The 21536-nt window shown below is 43.2% G+C and overlaps 1 protein-coding gene across 2 annotated transcripts in view; it reads left to right on the forward strand.

The window, feature by feature from the left end:
- The window catches only part of TRMT44 (tRNA methyltransferase 44 homolog), a 114484-nt gene that overhangs the window by 51757 nt on the left and 41191 nt on the right, over positions 1 to 21536 (forward strand). The window contains exons 6-7 of one of the 2 annotated variants that reach the window (XM_077477853.1): positions 3485 to 3556; positions 8366 to 8472. In XM_077477853.1, the coding sequence (XP_077333979.1) occupies positions 3485 to 3556; positions 8366 to 8472 (179 nt within the window). The remainder of the gene's footprint in view (positions 1 to 3484; positions 3557 to 8365; positions 8473 to 21536) is intronic. The other variant, XM_077477854.1, reaches the window with a different exon arrangement.

Raw genomic sequence — 21536 nt, forward strand, 5'->3', positions numbered from 1 at the left:
AGCCTAGAACAAGAAGGTTCAGGCCTTAGATTTTCCAATTTATCTGGCTCCCGACGTACGTCAGAGCCTATATTGGTGGTTGATATCCAGCAACCGTCAAAAGGGAAAGTCGTTTCTAACAATCTCCTGGACAGTGGTAACTGCGGATGCCAATCTTCTAGGCTGGGGAGCAGTCCCGGAAGAGGAATCTGTCCAGGGGAAGAGGTCCAGGTTGGAAAGGACCTTGTTTATCAACTTTTTGGAGATTCGGGCAATTCGTCTGGCTCTAAGGGCCTGGACGGTCAGACTGAGGGGCTGTCCTGTCAGGATTCAGCCTGACACCGCCACGGCTGTGGCCTACATCAATCACCAGGGGGGCACGAGGAGTTGTGCAGCCCAAAGAGAGGTGAATCACGTTCTGTCTTGGGCAGAACACAAAGTCCCTTGCCTTTCGGCAATATTCATTCCCGGGATAGAGAATTGGCAGGCGGACTACTTGAGCCGCGAACAATTATTTCCGGGAGAATGGTCTCTTCACCCTGACATCTTCCTTGCGATATGCCAGAGATGGGGTACTCCGGACGTAGACCTGTTCTCGTCCAGATTCAACAACAAGGTCAGCAAGTTTGTGTCGAGAACAAGGGAGCCGCTAGCTTGCGGAACAGACGCATTAGTCTTCCCATGGGATCAGTTTTCTTTGATCTATGCATTTCCTCCAGTTTCTGCTTCTTCCGCATCTTCTTCACAGGATCAAGCAGGAACAAAAGGAGGTGATTCTAGTAGCCCCAGAAGATCTTGGTTTGCCGAGATCATAAAAATGGCAGTAGGAGTTCCTTGGACTCTGTCATTACGGCCAGACCTTCTTGCGCAAGGTCCGGTATTCCATCCTACCTTACAGACGCTAAATTTAACGGTCTGTCTATTGAGACCCGCATTCGTAAGGATCGTGAGTTGTCTCCTTCAGTAATATCTACCTTGATTAATGCCAGAAAGCCGGCTTCCAGTGTCATTTACTATAGAGTCTGGAAGGTATATGTTTCCTGGTGCAGATCCAGGGGTTGGCACCCCAAGAAATATGTCATAGGTAGAATCCTGGATTTCTTGCAAATGGGACTAGAAATGAATCTGGCCTTGAATACTATCAAGGATCTTGGCCTTGTCAATATTTTTTCAACGGCCCTTAGCTTCTCACTCTTTAGTGCGTAGCTTTGTTCAGGGGGTAACACGGATTAATCCTCCTATCAAGGCACCTCTAAATCCTTGGGATTTGAATTTGGTCTTGTCGGCTTTGCAGAAACAGCCTTTTGAACCTTTACGCGAAATTCCCTTGGTTCTTTAGATTAGAAAGGTAGTCTTTTTGGTTGCCAGTTCTTCTGCTAGAAGAGCATCAGAACTAGCGGCTCTGTCTTGTAAGGAGCCATATCTGATCATGCATAAGGATAAGGTGGTGTTACGCCCTTATCCTGAATTCCTGCCAAAGGTGGTGACAGGTTTTCATTTCATTCACTTATTGTTCTTCTTTCTTTCTTCCCAGAGCCTCGATCTAGGGAAGAGAAGGCTCTACATTCCCTTGATGTAGTAAGAGCGGTCAGAATGTATTTAAAGGTGACCGCTCAGGTTTGTAAAACAGATGTTTTATTTATATTGCCAGATGGTCCAAAGAGAGACCAGGCAGCATTAAGATCCACCATTTCCAAGTGGATTCGTCAAGTCATTATTCAGGCTTATGGTTTAACCACTTCAATACAGGGCACTTTCACCCCCTTCCTTCCCAGCCCAATTTTCAGCTTTCAGCGCTCTAGCGCTTTCAGTGACAATTGCGCAGTCATGCTACACTGTACCCAAATGAAATTGTTATCATTTTGTTCGCACAAATAGAGCTTTATTTTGGTGTTATTTATTCACGACTCCGTTTTTTTTTTTTTGGCGATATAAGCGCAAAAAAAGCGGAAATTTGGGAAAAAAACAATATTTTCTTTTTTCTATTTGAAAAGAAATCCAATAAAATCAAATTTTGTCATAAATTTAAGCCAAAATGTATTCTGCTACATGTTTTTGGTAAAAAAAATTCCGTTAAGTGTATAATAATTGGTTTGTGTGATCACGGACATATGTACGCAAATGATCATGTACATATGTGTGCAGGTGATCACGTACATATGTGTGCAGATAATCATTGGGACATGTGATTTTAGTGGGACATATGTGGGGGACATGTTTTTATTATTAGGGACATGTGTTTTTATTATTTGGGGACATGTATGTTTTGGGGACATGTGTGTTTTGGGGACATATGTGGGGACTGTGTTTTCACTGTGTGGTGTGTTGTGTGTTTACACTACACTGATGATCAGTGAGTAAAAAGCTGTGAAAAGCAGCCCATACTCACTGATCATCAGCCGGCTGCAGCGTTCTGCTCTCCTCTTCTCAGCGGTGACTTCCGTGTGAGGAGAGGAGAGCCGATTGCCTAGCAACCGGCTGTTTGTTTACATCACATGACGGCCGTGATTGGACACGGCCGTCATGTGATCAGGAGGGCCAATCACAGAGCCCTCCTGCCGATCTGAGATGTGCCGTGTCCGGGTGACACGAGCACATCGGGATCGCGCCGCTGCGCCGCTGCTCCTGAAGGACGTTCCTGAACGTCCTATCAGGAGCAGGCGGCTCCCACCCGGCCGTATATATACATTGGCCGGGTGGGAAGTGGTTAAAGAAGAAAATTCCTCCTTTTCATGTTAAGGCACACTCAACCAGGGCGATTTAGTACCTCTTGGGTGGTGCATCATCAGGCCTCTATGGGTCAGATCTGTAAGGCTGCGACTTGTTCTTCAGTTCATACGTTTACCAGATTTTATCAAATCGATGTTAAGGGTCATGAGGATACTGCCTTCGGGTGCAGTGTACTGCAGGCTGCAGTATGAGTCCTCTGACTTCCGTTCTTTTTGTTGTCTCCCCCCTACAGTTGCCATTGCTATGGGACATCCCATGTAGTAATTACTATGGCTCTGTGTCCCCTGATAAAAGAAAATAGGATTTTTAAAACGGGTTACCTGTAAAATCCTTTTCCTTGATGTACATCAGGGGACACAGAGATCTTTCTCTTCCCCCTTATACACTTGTATTGCTTGGCTACAAAACTGAGGACTCCCAGTAATGGGAGGGGTTATATGTGGGAAGTACACGCCTTAGGGGCGTGCCAGTGTCCAGCACTTGTCGGTCCGATATAAATCCCATGTAATTACTACGGCTCTGTGTCCCCTGATGTACATCAAAGAAAAGGATTTTACAGGTAAGCTGTTTTAAAAATCCTATTTTTTTTATTAGGTCACTTTAAGCATATTTTTCTCTTTCACTTGCAATGTGCAAATTTTACTTTGCAAAATCTTTTTTTTTTTTTTCATATTTTAGTTTTGACAAAACCTTTTTCATTTACATGCTGTGTATGACATGACCTTTAGCGCAGTTCAAAAATTAATGCTCTGCATTTCATCTAAATATTAACCAGCACCCAGGCCGAGGCATTGATGTCCGAAGAAGAAAAATATGGGATATGTATGGACCACAAACCATTTTAGAGGTAAATTAAAATTCTGTTTTAGAGCCAAGCCCATGCTTTCGTTTCTCTGGTGACATTTTAAACAGGCGATAGCTGTATGCTTCAACACACACAATGCCCAAGAGGCTCACAATGAGACATTTGAATATTAATCCACATGTTTTTCATTTCAATTGTTTATTGCTTGACAAGAGGTCTTTCTAGGTGAAGTGTTTTCTTATTATTTGAATAAAGTCCCTTTAGTTAGTTTTGCGTGGTAAAGAGCTTTTGAATGTGTATTTACTGTGCTTAAAGAGAAACTGTAGATTTTTGTAGTTTTCGTTTCTTAGCTGTGTATTCAAATATGCTCAATCCCAACTCCTGGCAATTTTTTTTCTTTCTTTCTTTTTAAGTTTTAGTTATAGAAAGACAGGCAGTGAAGGGATATGTATTATATGGGATTGCAAACCTAATAAAAACATTGTCAAGTCTGTTTTATGACTGTCTGCTTCTCCTCGGAGGAAAATTCATAGTAATCCTCGTAGTGGGTACACTAAAATAAATAATCCTTATCCGTAAATGTTAAAGTATATGGCAAGCCAAAACCCTTTTTCTTGTTTTTGTATTCAGTATGAAAGGATGAATGTCCCATCAGCTTTTTCTTATAACTATCTAGCGTTCCATTAGAGATTTACCCTTACTTCTTGTCCTTTTGATAATGGTTTCACAATAGAGGAAGTAAGGGAAAATCTGCAACTGGGACACTGACAGAAATACAGATTTGACCGGGGGACACTGGCAAAGGAAAGCATTAAGGCCAGCCTCCATATAACCTTCCTCTAACCGTCATGCCTCTGTTTTGTGCAGGCATCTTAAGAAAGTTTGTTGCCTATACTTCAGCTTATGGGGTTGGCCTCATTGGAGGCTTTTTCAGCTCCATGAAGTGAAGCCGAAGTCTCCCTTGTGTTCATAAGGACTTCCATATCCACTTTGGACTTAATTTTGTGCCTAATTGCTAGAGCATTCAACTCAGAGGGCTCTAAGCATGCTCCTGCGCCATCCCCAGTGAAGTTTCTTTGACCCCAGCTTAACTAAGACTTTCAACTCAAAATGTGCTCAAGGCTTCTGTTACCATATCTAATTCAGATTTCCAACAATCTATTGGAGACACTGTATTTGAGCCACTTGCCGATTACTCATATTTACAAGGGGTTGTTTCTAATCCGGTTGATGCAGTACGTACTACCCTGCGCTTAGAGGATCTGCCTTCTGCTCCATGCCTAAAGTCTTAGAGCTCCCACAACCATTCCATTACACTCACTTTTTAAGTCCTTACTCTGATGAGTGGGGCAATTCCAGACAATGTTCAGAAGCTTATCCCCTTTGCGAGGAGGGAATTCCTGCTCTGTGGTCCCTCCCTCTATAGATGCTCCAGTAATCCATGTTAACAGGCATTCTACCATGCTGTTCTTAGTTTTAGGGATTTTACTAACAGACAGATTCCCTAGTTAGATTCCGGTTTCAGTTCTTCGTCCTAACCGTAACTTTGATTTGAAAAAGTTCATGACTTAAAAAGGACCCTTCTATCTCCACGGTAGGTCCTCGTTTCATTGACTATTTGGAACAAATGTCTGGAGCTTTGCACTTTATCTGTGTCAGCCTGTTGCAAGTTTGCTTCTCACATGGTGCTGATGTTCATTTACATATGTAGGGCCTTTAGACTGCATGTCTGGGAGGTGGATAATTTGTCCAAAGAGCATTTTACTTGATTGTCTCTCGAAGGAAGTCACCTCTTCTGACCTGCTCTTGACATCATCATTAGCAATGCTGCTGGTGTTTGGAGTTTACTGCTGCTTCAGTGCAGGAGGTCAGTGGAAGAGGTGGTGTTCTCCTTCAACTACTACAGGGGTACTAGCACACAGCCTTTCTCCCACTCAAGTCATAGGGCAGAGGTCCTTTAAATCTCCTAATCAGCCATCACCTTGAAGGTGCGCACCCACTTCCATAAGAGGGCAATTTGTTCATCCTGCTGGCTCCCTGAATAGTTTTCTTTCCTGGCATTTAGGTGCTGTAGTCATTCTTTATAGCCTTTAGCCTACCCCTTCAAAATGGGCACCTTCTTCAGCTGCTTACTCTTCTGGGTTTACTGCAAACCATTGTTTATCTTCCAAGTTTTGTCTGAGTTCTGGAGCTGGACAATGGGATCCAGTACTTTTTGGTAGTGAGGCCATAAAATTTTACTGGGAGGGTGCGTTTGCAAGTCCAAGATTGTGAGTGTCCTCTAGGGTCCCCTGCTCCTGAAGGTTTAATGGAACCCACTGTGAAGGGTGAAGATTGGGTCTGTTGGTTTACCACAGAAAACCCTGTGGCAGGAAAGGTAAGTGGAGTTTTCTAAGAAATCTTTTGAATTTTCTTAATGTCTCCTTTAAAAAAAAAAAAAAAAAAATTGTTGTCATGCCTATGTGTCACCACTGGGGGCTGTATTGAGCACTCACCGCCTCATGCTGGAAACAGCGCTGTCAGGAACCAAACACCACCTCCTTCTCTGGCCAAAGCAGCAGAGTCTCCAGTAAGCTTAAGGGGGGATTTGTCTCCCCGCCTGTTGCCCCCTTATGCTGGAATTGCCCCCCCCTCGTGTGGGGGGAAAAGCGCCCTGATTTATTTAAAAAAATGCAGGTGATCGGCTATGCTCGCTCTGGGTCCGAGGGTACCTGTAGTCCTCCACTCGCGTGGGAAAACCCATCTTTTTGAAAACGGGGTGCAGCCATAGGCGGCGTGGGGGCGGGGCTAACGGTTCTTTGCCAGGTGCATGTGAAGGCAAGCTTTTAAAAGCACACTGTGCTGCTGGCTGTGGAGGGACACGAGCAAAGAGGTGTCATTTTTCAGGTTTGGTGGAACAGGCTTTTTTCCTTTTGCACATTGTTACTGCTTCAGGCTGAGCATTAATAGCAGCAATTTTTTGCTGGACTATAGCCCTAGCAGTGTATGCATTCCTTCTAGTAGTGCCTCTGCTTTGTGCATCAGGCTGTGAGTAGAAGGGGGAGAAGGAACTCCTCAAAGGGTTCTAAGAGATCGATTGTCTTACAACAACCTAAATCCATGTCCAAAAAAATGTCATCCTCCTCAGAGTGATGCAGCCAGTAAGAGTGAGCCTCCAGGGGGGACTGGTGTTGCAGCAGCACTGGACACTTCAGCCCCTATATACTGTATATCACCCAGAAGGTTTTTTTTCTTCTACCATTTCAAGTTTGGAACAGAAGATTGATGCTCTGATCACTTTCCATAGTGGATCCAAGTGTAGCAGATCCCCATCCAATCTCCTCTGTAAATAAAAATCTCATTTGTCCAGTAGACAATGCACAAATTTTGAAGGATCCAACACACAAAAAGTTGGAATTTCTTTTAACAGCATTTCTCTGGCAAGTTCAGTGGTGCAGCCAGCTCTTGCGGCAATTGGAGCGTCTCAGTCCATAAAGGACCAGTTTGTAGAGATACTTAAGATTATTCCTGATCAGCAGGCCCAACAATGGGCTGGTGTATCGGAAGCACTATGTTTTATGGTGGATGCTATGAAGGATTCTATTATTCAAGCCTCACGGCTTATGCTAGGACTGGTACATACACACAGAAGTCCTATGGTTGAAAAATTGGTCAGCTGAAGCGCCGTGTAAGAAGCTCTTGGCCAGTTTCCCATTTCACGGTGAACTGTTATTTGAAGACGATTTAGATGAATATATCCAAAGGTTTTTTAATGGGAAAAGTTCTCTTTTACCAGTAAAGAAGACATTTAAGCATTTCTCCTTTTAAACGTGCATCTTGTCCAGTGCCAGGAGCATCTGCCTCTAGGCAGTCTTGATGGCCTCCACCATTGAGCTCAAGAGGAAGACCTCAGGGGCAGTCCCAGGGCCAGAAGAGGACTTGGGGCAGAAAGCCCACAAAGCTAAATACTAAAGCCTCCTTATGAAGGGGCGCCCCGCTCGCTCGGGTTGGGGGAAGGCTTCTGCAAGTTTCAAAAGATCTGCTAAATCAAAAATCTACTATTTCCAAATGGATTAGTCAAGTGAATGTTGAAGCTTATAGTCTAAAAAATAAAATTCCTCCTTTTCATGTTAAAGCACACTCCACCAGGGCTGTTAGTGCCTCTTGGGCAGTGCATCACCAGGCCTCTATGGCTCAGATCTGCAAAGCCGCAACTTGGTCTTCAGTCCATACATTTACCAGATTCTATCAAATCGATGTTAAAGGTCATGAGGATATTGCCTTTGGGCGTAGTGTACTGCAGGCTGCAGTATAAGTCCCCTCTAGCCTCTTAATGCCCTACCTTTTTTGTTGCGTCTCCCTCCCTTCAGTTGCCATTGCTATGGGACATCCCACATAGTAACTACTATGGCTCTGTGTCCCCTAATGTAGGAAAAGAAAACAGGATTTTTAGAAATGGCTTACCTGTAAAATCCTTTTCTGTGAAGTACATCAGGGGACACAGAGGTCCCGCCCTTCTTTGGTATACACGTATATTGCTTGGCTACAAAACTGAGGAACTTCCAGTAGTGGGAGGGGTTATATAGGGAGTGCACTTCTTGTCTTCGGGTGTGCCGGTGGCCTATAACCCACATAGTAACTACTTTGGCTCTGTGTCCCCTGATGTACTTCAAAGAAAAGGATTTTACAGGTAAGCTGTTTCTAAAAATCCTGTTTTTTTTTTTTTGTTTTTGTTTTTATTAGAGAGATTATTTTACACTTTGTGTTGAGTCACTGGGACAGAAATTGATGGGAATTCTCCACAATGGTTGTGATCAAACGGCCTATACCAGTAAGAGGCTGTTTAACTGAGTACTCCTTTTTCTGTTCTAGGAGTGTGCCATCACCCCAAGCGATGATCATTTGTTTCCAGATGCAGACTGGATAATTGGCAACCATTCAGATGAACTTACACCATGGCTTCCTGTCATTGCAGCCAGGTAATGAGGCAGGGAAATTACCTCTTCTGTAAGGCCGCGTACACACGCGGGGACTGTTCGCCCAACTTTGTTCGTCAAACAGTTTGAGCGGACAGTCCGCTCAAAATTAGCATGGACGGACTTGGCCACACACGACGAACGAACAGTCCGCTGAAACTTGCGCGATGACGTGAACGGCACGTACGACGGGACTAGAAATACGACGTCCTATACACTGCAATGCAACCTTCGCCGTGTAAATCCTTTCTGAGCATGCGCGGAACTTAGTTTGACGAACAAGCCTACACACGGGCGGACTGTCCGCTCAAACCAAGTTTCAGCGGACAGTTTTACGGAATTTCCGAAAAACTTTGTTCGTCAGACTGTCCGCTGAAACTGTCCGCTGAAGCCCACACACGAGCGGACTGTCCGCCGAAACACTGTTCAGCGGACAAAGTTGGGCGAACAGTCCCCGCGTGTGTACGCGGCCTAAATGTTTGCTAAGAGAATGTTGTCACAAAGTCTGGTTAGTCTATCTTAAAGTGGATGTAAACCCAATGTCATCCTTTCTAAACTACTGCCATAGGGGTTATCTATAAGGATATACATGCCTCCTGCATGTATCTTTACCTGTCAAATATCTCCCCTCTGTCTGCTATGAGACCCAAAAACTGCAGATTCTGTGGGTGGGTCCGTTGTCTGGAGCTCGGTGGGTGGAGTCGTGATGTCAGTAGACACCCCGTCCACCTCTACACTCCCCTTGTTAATATGCATTTTCTCCTGTGTATTTGTTACACTGAATTTCTGCTATGACCTCTTACATCCAGTGAAGAGAGAGGAAAGTAACCACATGACTTCAGCATGCCCAATCACGCTGAGGTGTGGTGCATCCAATTCTGGCAGAGCAGCAGAAGAAAGGAGTGGGCGGGAATTAATAAATAATGCATGTCTCTTAGGCTAGTGCACGAGATATGTAAATCACCTGTCACTCACAGCAAGGGGGAGGATTTGACAAAGTTTTTCTCTGTTTGTCAAGATTTATCTCACTGAACAATAAGAGGATTGCTCAGAGCTGGATTAACTCTTTGTGGCAAGACTGGGCTCAAATGATAGGAAATCTTATACTCTACATTATGACATCAAAAAAATTAAATAAAAATTTGGTTTTACATCCACTTTAATCTGATTACAGAATAAACAAATGCACTACAATTCACAAAATATTTCACACTTGGGGTGGGTGGGTCTGCTTTCTGAATCAGTGTTGTGTAACATCCTTTCTCTATTTTCTTCCTGTATGAATCTGATTGGTGAGAAACCTCTAGTCCTGACACCTTGATACATTGCTCTGTGTGTGAGAGGCAGTATGGAACAAACAGCGGGTTTGTTTGGAAATACCTTTCCTGCATTAGAAACGGGTCAGCAGTAGAGTTCCTGGATCTTCATTCACATTTACTGCCATGGCTCCTTTATATTAATGCCAGAATGAAAAATGCATATACTAAAAAAGGTGAGCTGTGCTTTGCAAGGTCCCATTCAAACCAGGATGATCAATTGTGGTGCATTTAACATGCATGTGTTAGTGTTCCTAAACCAGTACCCTGCACTCACCATATCTGATTTTCCCACAGTACTCAGAACATGGAAATACAATAGTTTTAGTGTGTGTGTGTGTGTGTATATGTATATGTGTATATATATATATATATGTGTGTGTGTGTGTGTGTGTGTGTGTGTGTGTGTGTATATATGTGTATATATATTCTAATCTGTTAAAATACCCTTTCTTATCAGCAGTTAGAGCAGTCTTGTGACGTCTATCAGTGTCTGGTTAAAGCCTGTAGAAGGAGTTTTCATTCTGCTCTGACTGTCCTATAAGACTGCAGGAACCCTGAACACCAATCACATGCACCCCCCCCCCCCCCCCCCAAAAAAGAAAAAACTAGCAATGCACACCAAACTGAGCATGCACAACTTGTCCCTTAGCCTCTGTTCTATCAGCAGATAGATTGGAGGCTCAAACAGCCTTTTTACACAGTACAGAGGATTAACCCCTTAGGTTCCAAAGTGAGTAGCAAGCATGCTTTACTGTGTATACAGACTGATATTACTGTAGTGGGTTAATGTTTGTTATGTTGTGTATTAACATGCATTGGGTTGTGGCAGCCTACTTTATTTTGAATGGACTGCCAAATAAACCACAGGAAATCTAAAGTAAAACCTTCTGCATGTTTTGGCAATGTATCCCACTACAATTGCTGGTGGTGCATCAACATGCTTCTGCAGGTGCATTGGGGTACCATTGAAAATGAATGGCACCGCAGCACACAAAGTATGTACAATTTACGTTTCCAGTTTTGTATACCAAAGTACACCATTAAAACTTTCAAAAGTATAATGATATAAGTAATAGAGACATTCAAAAACAAATTGTGTTTTGCTTTAGGCACCACAATAGGAATCCGGTAGTATTGACCAGGATGCTTTGTGCAAGCATAGTTAAAACAAACTTTTATTGTGAAAGTTTTGCTCAAAAGACGACCAGTGGAGGGCAAATAGTCTAATCACCATTGTTGTGTGAGGCCCCACTGCAGCTATTCTTTTCCCCATTACTGATTTACCTTACCTTGTTGTACACTATGTGTGAAGACGGCCATCTTGGTAGAGCAGGACTTTTCTTCTCCATGTCTTCTGCCCCTTTGGTGCCTTGTATTTGATGACTGGTGGCGTGATGATCACAAAGGAGCAGGAAGGTGCAGAAAGCACACATCCACAAAATGAATCAGTCAAGAGCAGTGAGATCCTTAAACTGCAAGTCATCAGTTACAAAGTCCTCTCCAGCAGAAACCATGAACAGTGTCATCGTGGCATGACCAAATCTTCAAATCTAGTGAGACTAGCAGTCAGAGGCAGCAGAGTTTCATTTACACTGCACATATACAGCAATGATGTTGCAGAACACGAGTGCCTAGACGCAGGTCGTGCACTGTTATTTTTAAAAGATATTCAAGGCAAATTTGTTAACCTTGGGTAGATTTGTTAGGGTACTGCTTAGACGCGATTAAAGCTGAAGTTTAGTTATTATTATTTTTCACAGTTGTAGTCTACATAGCTTGTAATTAAGGATGCCCCGCCTTCTGCAGGCGAATAATTCCTGAAAAAAACTAAAACGTCTCTCTAGTGGTGTCCTGTCCTCTTTGCAGATCTAAACTTCAGGTGCTGCAGGGGTTAATAGCTTCAGCTCTGACATTGCACTACATTGAAGAAGGTCTTGGCCAGTGTACATCCAATTCTTTCCTTTCCCCATTGACAAAAGTTATTGCAAATATTAACAGAATACAACACGTTTTGTGAATGTGGGGGAGGGGGAGAGGCAGATGAATGACAGGACCCTCCTTCCAAATTCAGAGAATGTGACTGCATTCTGTGAAAACAATTCAAGGACTTGTCAGTGGAGTAGAGGATAAAATGGGATGGACACTCGTTGGAATGTTCTTTAACCACTTAAGCCCTGGACCAATTTGCAGCCAAAGGACCAAGCCCCTTTTTGAGATTCGGCACTGCGTCACTTTAACTGACAATTGCGCGGTCGTGCGACGTGGCTCCCAAACAAAAATTGGCATCCTTTTTTTCCCACAAATAGAACTTTCTTTTGGTGGTATTTGATCACCTCTGCAGTTTTTTATTTTTTGCGCTATAAACAAAAATAGAGCGTCAATTTAGAAAAATGTTTTTTAGTTTTTGCTATAATAAATATGCCCAAAAAATATATAACACTTTTTTTTCCTCAGTTTAGGCTGATACGTATTCTTCTACATATTTTTGGTAAAAAAAATCGCAATTAGCCATTATTGATTGGTTTGTGAAAAAGTTATGGCGTTTACAAAATAAGGGATAGTTTTATAGGATTTTTTATTACATTTTTTTTTTTTACTAGTAATAGTGGCGATCAGCGATTTTTATTGTGACTGCGACATTATGGTGGACACATCGGACATTTTTGACACATTTTTGGGACCATTGTCATTTATACAGCAATCAGTGCTATTTAAATGCACTGATTCCTGTGTAAATGACACTGGTAGTGAAGGAGTTAACCACTAGGGGGCAAGGAGGAGTTATGTATGATTTTATGTTTTTTTTTTTTTTTTTTATTGTTGGGTGGGCATGGCCTGGCATGTGATGTCTCTGATAGTCTTTCCCTATATCGGAACAGACGATCAGTGACAGCCACAGTAGGAAGCACGAAGAGAGGTTTGTTTACACAGACCTCTCCTCGTTCTTCAGCTCTGTGACCCGATCGCGGGACACCAGCGGTGATCGGTGCCACAGTCACGGAGCTCAGGACCGGGTCGGGAGCGCGCCGCCGTGCTCCCGACCCATGGCTTGGACCTTAAAGAGCAACGTACAGGTACGTGATTGTGCCCAGCCGTGCCATTCTGCCGACGTATATGTGCAGAAGGCGGTCCTTAAAGTGGTTGTAAACCCTTACAAACCACTTTGACCTACAGGTAAGCCTAGATTAAGGCTTACCTGTAGGTCCAAGAAATATCTCCTAAACCTATACGGTTTAGGAGATATTTGCCCGAAGACGGGCACCGCTGTCTACGGCGCATGTGCCGTAGACAGCGGCGCGCAGGCGCACTGAGCGCGGCATTTCCAACAACGGAGCTGCCGCGCGTGTCGGCTCCCGTGCGCATGCATGGGAGTGACGTCATCGCGGCTCCGCCGAATGACAGCGGCGGAGCTGCGAGACCCCACCAAAAAGATGGATGCGCCGGACTACAGGGGACAGCGGTGACATCGCTGGCTCCTGTGTCAGGTAAGTGACACATAATGGGCTACTATGCGATGCATAGTAGTCCATTATACTTTGCCTTTGCAGGGAATGAAATTTTAGACCCAAAGCTATTACTCCTACGGAACTTTAATTTCAGCACTATGAGGAAGACTCTGAACATTGCTGAAGGTAAGATTTCTACAGGAACGATCAGCCTGTAGGACATGGGACATACATCATTAAAATATAAGTTCACCTTTGGAACATTTTACATGTTCCACCCATATTTAACATTTTCCAGCTCTTTAACATCACCCCCTCTCTGTGTCAGTGGGTGGGGGTTCCCTGTGCGTTTTTTTTTCTGCAAAGGTGAACTTAGCATTTAAAGGTAAGTACCTGCAGCTGTGAGAAAAAAAAAACAAAGAACAAAACTTCAGCTTTAGCATTTCTACAGCTGTGACCAAACGTTTTGAGAATTACGCAAATATTAATTCTTACAAAGTCTGCTGCTTCAGTGTTTTTAGATATTTTTGTCAGATGTTATTATGGTATACTGAATTATAAATACAAGCATTTCATAGGTGCCAAAGGCTTTTAGTGACAATTACATTAAGTTTATGCAAAAAGTCAATATTAGCAGTGTCGACTCTTCTTTTTCAAGACCTGCAATTCACCCTGGAAATTTCTGGGTCACATTCTGACTGATGGCAGCCCATTCTTGGATAATCAATGCTTGGAGTTTGTAAGAATTTGGGGGGGGGGGGTGTTAACTTGCCTCTTGAGGAATGACCACAAGTTCTCAATGGTATTAAAGAGGAAGTAAACCCTTCCAAACAACTTGGACCTACAGGTAAGCCTAGATTAAGGCTTACCTGTAGGTCCAAGCAATATCTCCTAAACCTATATGGTTTAGGAGATATTTGCCTGAAAATGGGCACCGCTGTCTACGGCGCATGCGCCGTAGACAGCGGCGCGCAGGCGCACTAAATGCGGCAAATGGATGGATTTGCCAAATTTGTCGACTCCCGTGCGCATGCGCGGGAGTGACGTCATCGCGGCTTCGCCGAGTGGCAGCGGCGGAGCTGCGAGACGCGACTCCCGTGCGCATGCGCGGGAGTGACGTCATCGCGGCTTCGCCGCTGTGATTCGTCTGAGCTGCGAGACGCCACCAGCAACATGGATGCGGCGGACTACAGGGATCAGCGGCGACTTCGCTGGCTCCTGTGTCAGGTAAGTGTCACATAATGAGCTACTATGCGATGCATAGTAGTCCATTATGCTTTACCTTTGCAGGGAAAAAAAGAGGAAGTAAACCCATCAGGGTTTACTTCCTCTTTAACCACTTGAGGACCGCCGTATTGCCATTGTACGTCAGCACAATGGCACAGGCAGGCATAATCACGTACATCTACGTGATTGCCTTCCAGCGGGTGGGGGGTCCGATCGGACCCCCTCCCGCTGGTTACGGCGGTCCGATTCGGTCCAGGAGCGCTCCGTGATGAGGGGATGGCCGTTGGTTTTCGGCCACCCCCTCTGGATCGCTCCTGGCCAATGAGAAGCTTCCTCCCCTGTGTATTGTTTACACAGGAAGGAGGAAGTGATGTCATTCTCCCCGGGGCGGTCTTTTTGACCGGACTACGAGGAGAACAGTAAAAGTAAGTGTGCACCAACACTACACTGACATGTAGGTACACACAGGCACACAAACCCCCCCCCGATCCCCCCCCCGCCCCCCCTCCCCCCCCAGTCACAGTGTCACTGATTGCATTGATCATTTCTTTACTGATCAATGCATTCAGTGTCAGTTGTGACAGTAAAAACTGTCAGGACAGTTAGTGTTAGGTCCAGGGTAGCCCCCTATCACCCCCCAATAAAGATTTAACCCCCTGATTGCCCCTAGAGTTAACCCTTTCACCCCCTTTTGCCAGTGTCACTAAGCGATCATTTTTCTGATCGCTGCATGTGTCGCTAGTGTCGCTAGGTAGCTAGTTATTTTTTTAGGTTCACCGCCAGGTTTTTATAGCGCTAGGTACCCCGATATACTACCCAATAATGTTTTTAACCCCCTGATTGCCGCTAGTTAACCCTTTCACCCCCTTTTGCCAGTGTCACTAAGCGATCATTTTTCTGATCGCTGCATGTGTCGCTAGGTAGCTAGTTATTTTTTTAGGTTCACCGCCAGGTTTTTATATCGCTAGGTACCCCGATATACTACCCAATAATGGTTTTAACCCCCTGATTGCCGCTAGTTAACCCTTTCACCCCCTTTTGCCAGTGTCACTAAGCGATCGTTTTTCTGATCGCTGCATTAGTGTCGCTACAGTCGCTAGGTAGCTAGTTATTTTTTTAGGTTCACCGCCAGGTTTTTATAGCGCTAGGTACCCCGATATACTACCCAATAATGGTTTTAACCCCCTGATTTCCGCTAGTTAACCCTTTCACCCCCTTTTGCCAGTGTCACTAAGCGATAATTTTTCTGAACGCTGCATCAGTGTCGCTAGGTAGCTAGTTATTTTTTTTAGGTTCACCGCCAGGTTTTTATAGCGCTAGGTACCCCGATATACTACCCAATAATGGTTTTAACCCCCTGATTGCTGCTAGTTAACCCTTTCACCCCCTTTCACCAGCGATCACAGTATAAGTGTCACTGGTGATGCTGGTTAGCCAGTTAGTTATTTAGGTTCCCCGTCAGGTTTTTATATAGCGCCAGGGACCCCCATATACTACCTAATAAAAATTTGAACCCCCTGATTGCCCCTAGTTAACCCTTTCACCACTGATCACCGTATAAGTGTTACGGGTGACTCTGGTTAGTTTGTTTTTTATAGCATTTTATATTCAAATCCGGAAGGCAGTGCTTGGTTTTCGGGGTCCCGTACGTGGCTAGGCTCCCAAAAAGTCCCCCACATGTGGTATCCCCGTACTCGGGAGAAGCAGCAGAATTTATTTTGGGGTGTAATTTGACTTCTGCACATAGCATGTGTGAGCAATATATCATTTAGTGACAACTTTGTGCAAAAAAAAAAAAAGTTTGTAATATTCCCGCAACTTTTGGCAAAATATAAAATATTCCATGGACTCAACATGCCTCTCAGTAAATAGCTTGGGGTGTCTACTTTCCAAAATGGGGTCATTTGGGGGGGTTTTGTGCTATTTTGGCATTTTATGGCCTTCGAAACTGTGATAGGTAGTGAGGAGTTAAATCAAAAATTTGCACCCTTAGAAATCCTGAAGGTGGTGATTGGTTTTCGGGGTGCCGTGCGCGACTAGACTCCCAAAAAGTCCCACACATGTGGTATCCCCGTACTCGGGAGAAGCAGCAGAATGTATTTTGGGGTGTCATTTCACATATGCCCATAGCATGTGTGAGCAATATATCATTTAGTGACAACTTGGTGCAAAAAAAAAAAAGTTTGTAATATTCCCGCAACTTGTGGCAAAATATAAAATATTCCATGGACTCAACATGCCTCTCAGTAAATAGCTTGGGGTGTCTACTTTCCAAAATGGGGTCATTTTGGGGGGTTTTGTGCTATTTTGGCATTTTATGGCCTTCGAAACTGTGATAGGTAGTGAGGAGTTAAATCAAAAATTTGCACCCTTAGAAATCCTGAAGGTGGTGATTGGTTTTCGGGGTGCCGTGCGCGACTAGACTCCCAAAAAGTCCCACACACGTGGTATCGCCATACTCGGGAGAAGTAGCGGAATATATTTTGGGGTGCAATTCCACATATAACCATGGCATGTGTGAGCAATATATCATTTAGTGACAACTTTTTGTAAAAAATTTTTTTTTTTTTTTTTTTTTGTCATTATTCAATCCCTTAGGACAAAAAAAATAAATATTCAATGGGCTCAACATACCCATCAGCAATTTCCTTGGGGTGTCTACTTTCCAAAATGGGGTCATTTGGGGGGGATTTGTACTGCCCTGCCATTTTAGCACCTCAAGAAATGAGATCGGCAGTCATAAATTAAAAGCTGTGTAAATTCCAGAAAATGTACTCTAGTTTGTAGACGCTATAACTTTTGCGCAAACCAAAAAATATACGCTTATTGACATTTTTTTTTACTAAAGACATGTGGCTAAATAAATTTTGCCCTCAATGTATGACTAAAATTTAGTTTATTCGATTTTTCTTATAACAAAAAGAAGAAAATATCTTTTTTTTTCAAAATTTTCGCTCTTTTTCCATTTATATCGCAAAAAAAAAAATCGCAGAGGCAATCAAATACCATCAAAAGAAAGCTCTATTTGTGGGAAGAAAAGGACGCAAATTTCGTTTGGGTGCAATATTGCATGACCGCGCAATTACCAGTTAAAGCAGCGCAGTGCGAAATTGCAAAAAGACCTCTGGTCCTTAAGGTGTTTATTGGTCCGGAGCTGAAGTGGTTAAGGTCTGAGGAGTTTCCTGGACATGGACCCAAAATTTCATGTTTTGTTCCTCCCATGGCGAGGTGCTCCATAATGCTGGAAAGGGCATTGTTCCTCACCAAACTGTTCTTGGATGGTTGGGAGAAGTTGCTTTCGGAGGATGTTTTTGTACCATTCTTTATTCATAGCTGTGTTCTCTCTTGGCTGAGAAGCAACCTCACACATGAATGGTCTCAGGATGCTTTATTGTTGGCATGACACAGAATTGATGGTAGCGCTCACCTTTTCTTTCTGGATGTCCCAAACAATCTGAAAATCGATTCATCAGAGAAAATTACTTTACCCCAGTCCTCAACAGTCCAATCCCTGTACCTTTTGCAATATATCAGTCTGTCCCTCGTGTTTTTCCTGGAGAGAAGTGGCTTCTTTGCTGCCCTGCATGACACCAGGCCATCCTTCAAAAGTCTTCTCTCTGTGCATGCAGATGTACTCGCACCTGCCTGCTGCCATTCTTCAGCAAGCTCTGCACTGGTGGTGCCCCGATCTTGCAGCTGAATCAACTGTAGGAGATGGTCCTGGCCCTTACTGGACTTTCTTTGGTGCCCTGAAGCCTTCCTCCCATTTGCAGAGGAAATGTTTTTTTATGGGATTAAGTAATTTCATGGCAAAGAGGGACTTTGCAATTTATTGCAATTCATCTGATTACTCTTAATAACATTCAGAAATATATGCAAATTGGCATCATAAAAACGGAGGCAGCAAACTTTGTGAAAATGAATATTTGTGTAATTCTCAAAACCTTTGGCCACAGGTGTAGATGTTCCGTCTAATATAGCAAAATTTCACTTTCAAATTCAGGTCAATCTTAAGGCATTTCATTTATAGTAATAACTGTATGTGGAAAGAGACAAGGGCATGCCTTTGGGGAAATTTCCCTGGCTTGATTCTGTAGCAATTCAAGAAACACCAGTAGGTGTTTCAGGTGACACCCACCCGCAGTACTGATAATTTTAGATGGATGGGCCATTTAAAAGAGATCCTCTGTTAGATACATTGCTCTGTCTCTGGTAATCACCCAGTGATGGCTCTGGACCCAGGTGGAAATGGAGCTTTTTTTTGTATGCAGCAGCAGATGGTTTGCTGCTAACAGATGGTCCTGAAATTTCCTTATGGTCTCGGTTTATATATTATTTACATTTTAAAGGATTCAGCACAACAGTTATTTATACATTTACAACAAATCTTAGTAGTTCTTCAGTATCAGTCAGCATTATATCCCCAAAACTGCTGCTGATCTTCCGGTTTTTATTCTAAATAAGTCTTTGCTTACACCCCGCAGAATAACATAGGCACTTCTGTGCATTGATCTTCCTTCCTTCCTTCTGGAATGCATATATTTCACCAGTTTGATGGTTTTTATTGCTTTTATAAAGAAAGTTTAGTGTTAACCTCACTTTAAGGGTTGTATTGAAGCTGAACTCCAGAAATGATTTTATTGGCACAATTTTAAAGTGGTTGTAAACCTCAGACATGACATTTAAAAAAAGAATATCCCTCTAAAGTGTGTACTTGTCTTAATATAGAGTACTAAGTGCCGTTTCTGTCCGCTGCTTCATTCCTCCGCTATCAGCATGAATCACTTCTGACGAGTTTTCCTGACACCAAGAGACAAATGGTGGCGGAGGGTATAATCTGTGATTTACAGCCCCTCAGCACTGTTTCTGTGTTTTGTGTGAGGTGGGTTGTGTCTCTTTCCCCCAATTAGCTCTGAGATTTCCTCATTGGTGTAACTTCAGCTCTCTTCCCCCTGCTTTTTAGAGCTGAGAGTTTGTGTGTGAATTCTGCACTTTGAATGGATGTAGGGGAAAGAGGGCTGTAGACAAGCGGGTACAATTTGTTTTATCTCTGTGTATCACCTGAGACCTGTCACTTCACTGGGTGTATATATAGGGGTTTACAACCACTTTAATGTTAATCATATGCCTGATGGACCGCTGGGGAGTTTGAAAATCACTGTAGTGGTCAATGCTACTACAGTAATATCCATGACCTTCTGGATTCCGCTCAGGTTCTATGTGAATTCTATTATAATTATTATTATTATTATTATACACGATTTATAAATCGCCAACAGTTTACGCAGCACTTTACAACTTATAGTGGGGACAGCACAATTACAGTACAGTTAGATTCAGGAGGGCCCTACTTCGTAGAGCTTACATTATAAAGAGAGGGGGTGGTGGTACAAAAGGTAATAGATCTAGGGAATGATTTGATGGGGTAAAGCTGCCCCACTGTAGACTGTCCACAAGGAATCACTCACTTGTCACCGTTGCCATTCGTTGTATGACTTGTGTGTTTTTCAGTACATGGTGTTCTCTGTTTGGACGAGTGAGAAATTGGCAGTAACATCACCATCTCCACCTTGTTCCATCATAAATTGCCTTGTTTTAATTAACAACAAAATTCAAGACGTTCTAAAAAATGTCAGAAGTGCTGAGTGGGCAACTATCCTATAGTTAATGTGCAGTAGGGTAGCCACTTGTGTAGAACCTGAGCAGGACCAAAAACATCACCGCTGTCATTGTAGTAGTGTCGACAGTCCATCAGGTGTGAGTAATGCATACTTACATTGTGCCAAGCTAGACCAATGTGTGTATGGAATATAGATAATTCCTGGGGTCAGCTTTAAGTCCTAGTGTTGGCTTCAGGTGTTCAGTATTATTGGGAGGTTTAGTATTAAGGACTTGTTTTAGGGGTTGGGTTGAGAAACTGTTACCTTGTCCATTTAGACACACAGCGCCGCCCCCATACCGGGATTCCCTTACGTTGGAAGGATTTCCTCTTCCTGTTTTGGCTGTGGGACAGAAAGTAAAGGGAAATTTCCCCAATGGGACAAAGATTGCAAACGAAAAAAAAAAACAGCCAGGGGTTATAATCCTTCCTTACTCTATCAAACATGAACAAAAAAAAAAAAAAAAACACAGTGAGACAACATGAAGTGAGAGGAAATCTGCCCCTAGGAAGGGAAATACACTGTAAAGCCCCATACACCCATCAGATTTTCTGTTGATTTTTTCCTTTAGATTTACCAAAACCATATAATATGAGGTCAAACCTTAGGAGTTTCAATTTGTATGCAATCAGACAGGCCCTTGCACTACATGGTTTTGGTAAATCTGAATACAAAAATCATCAGAAAATCTAATGAGGTGTATGGGGCTTAAGAGATATCATGGGGGGTGGGGAGGGGGGGTGTCTACTGAAGCTTTTTTCCACGACCTACCAAAATTTTCAAAATCCAATTGTCTCGGGGACAGAAAGTGAGATTAAATCTTCTCAACAGGGGCACAGCCAGCAAAACAGAGGTGTTAACCCTTCCCTATGCTATCGCTCCAAAATTTAAAAGATTTACCTGTTCTAACTTGCATACAAATTCAACTTTAGAACAAACCTACAGAACCTCGTTTCTTGTTTGTAAACCGGGGGACTGCCTGTAGTTCTATTTAAAGTGATTCAAATAGTTTTTTTTTTTTTTTTATAACAAATATGTCCTACTTGCCACTGATTGTGGTTGCATTGCTTTGCGAGGTCTTTTTTTTTATTTTTTTTTACTGCAAATATGGGTGCGTTTATTTGTGGAAAAGCTTGAGTTTGCCTTTTAAAGTAAACCTGCCAAGTATGGAATATGGAGACCAGCGCTACTGACCCCTTTCTAGTTCCCCGCAGTTTATGCTGATCGTCTGGCTTTAAATAATGTCTGGGGATAAGTGTGCATGTTGCAGAAGTAATTCTTATCTCTATGTTTATTCTGTAATCAGTGATTTAAGGCATGGAGGTTAGTCAACTGGCAACTAGAATTTTCATATGCGGTCAGCAATGGCAGTTTACAGAGTCCTGGTCAGATTGTCTCCTAAGGACAAATGACCT

The sequence above is a fragment of the Lithobates pipiens genome, unplaced genomic scaffold (genome assembly GCF_037356315.1).
Source record: "Lithobates pipiens isolate NorthernLeopardFrog02 unplaced genomic scaffold, aLitPip1_a1.2 Scaffold_13, whole genome shotgun sequence".
NCBI lineage: Eukaryota > Metazoa > Chordata > Amphibia > Anura > Ranidae > Lithobates > Lithobates pipiens.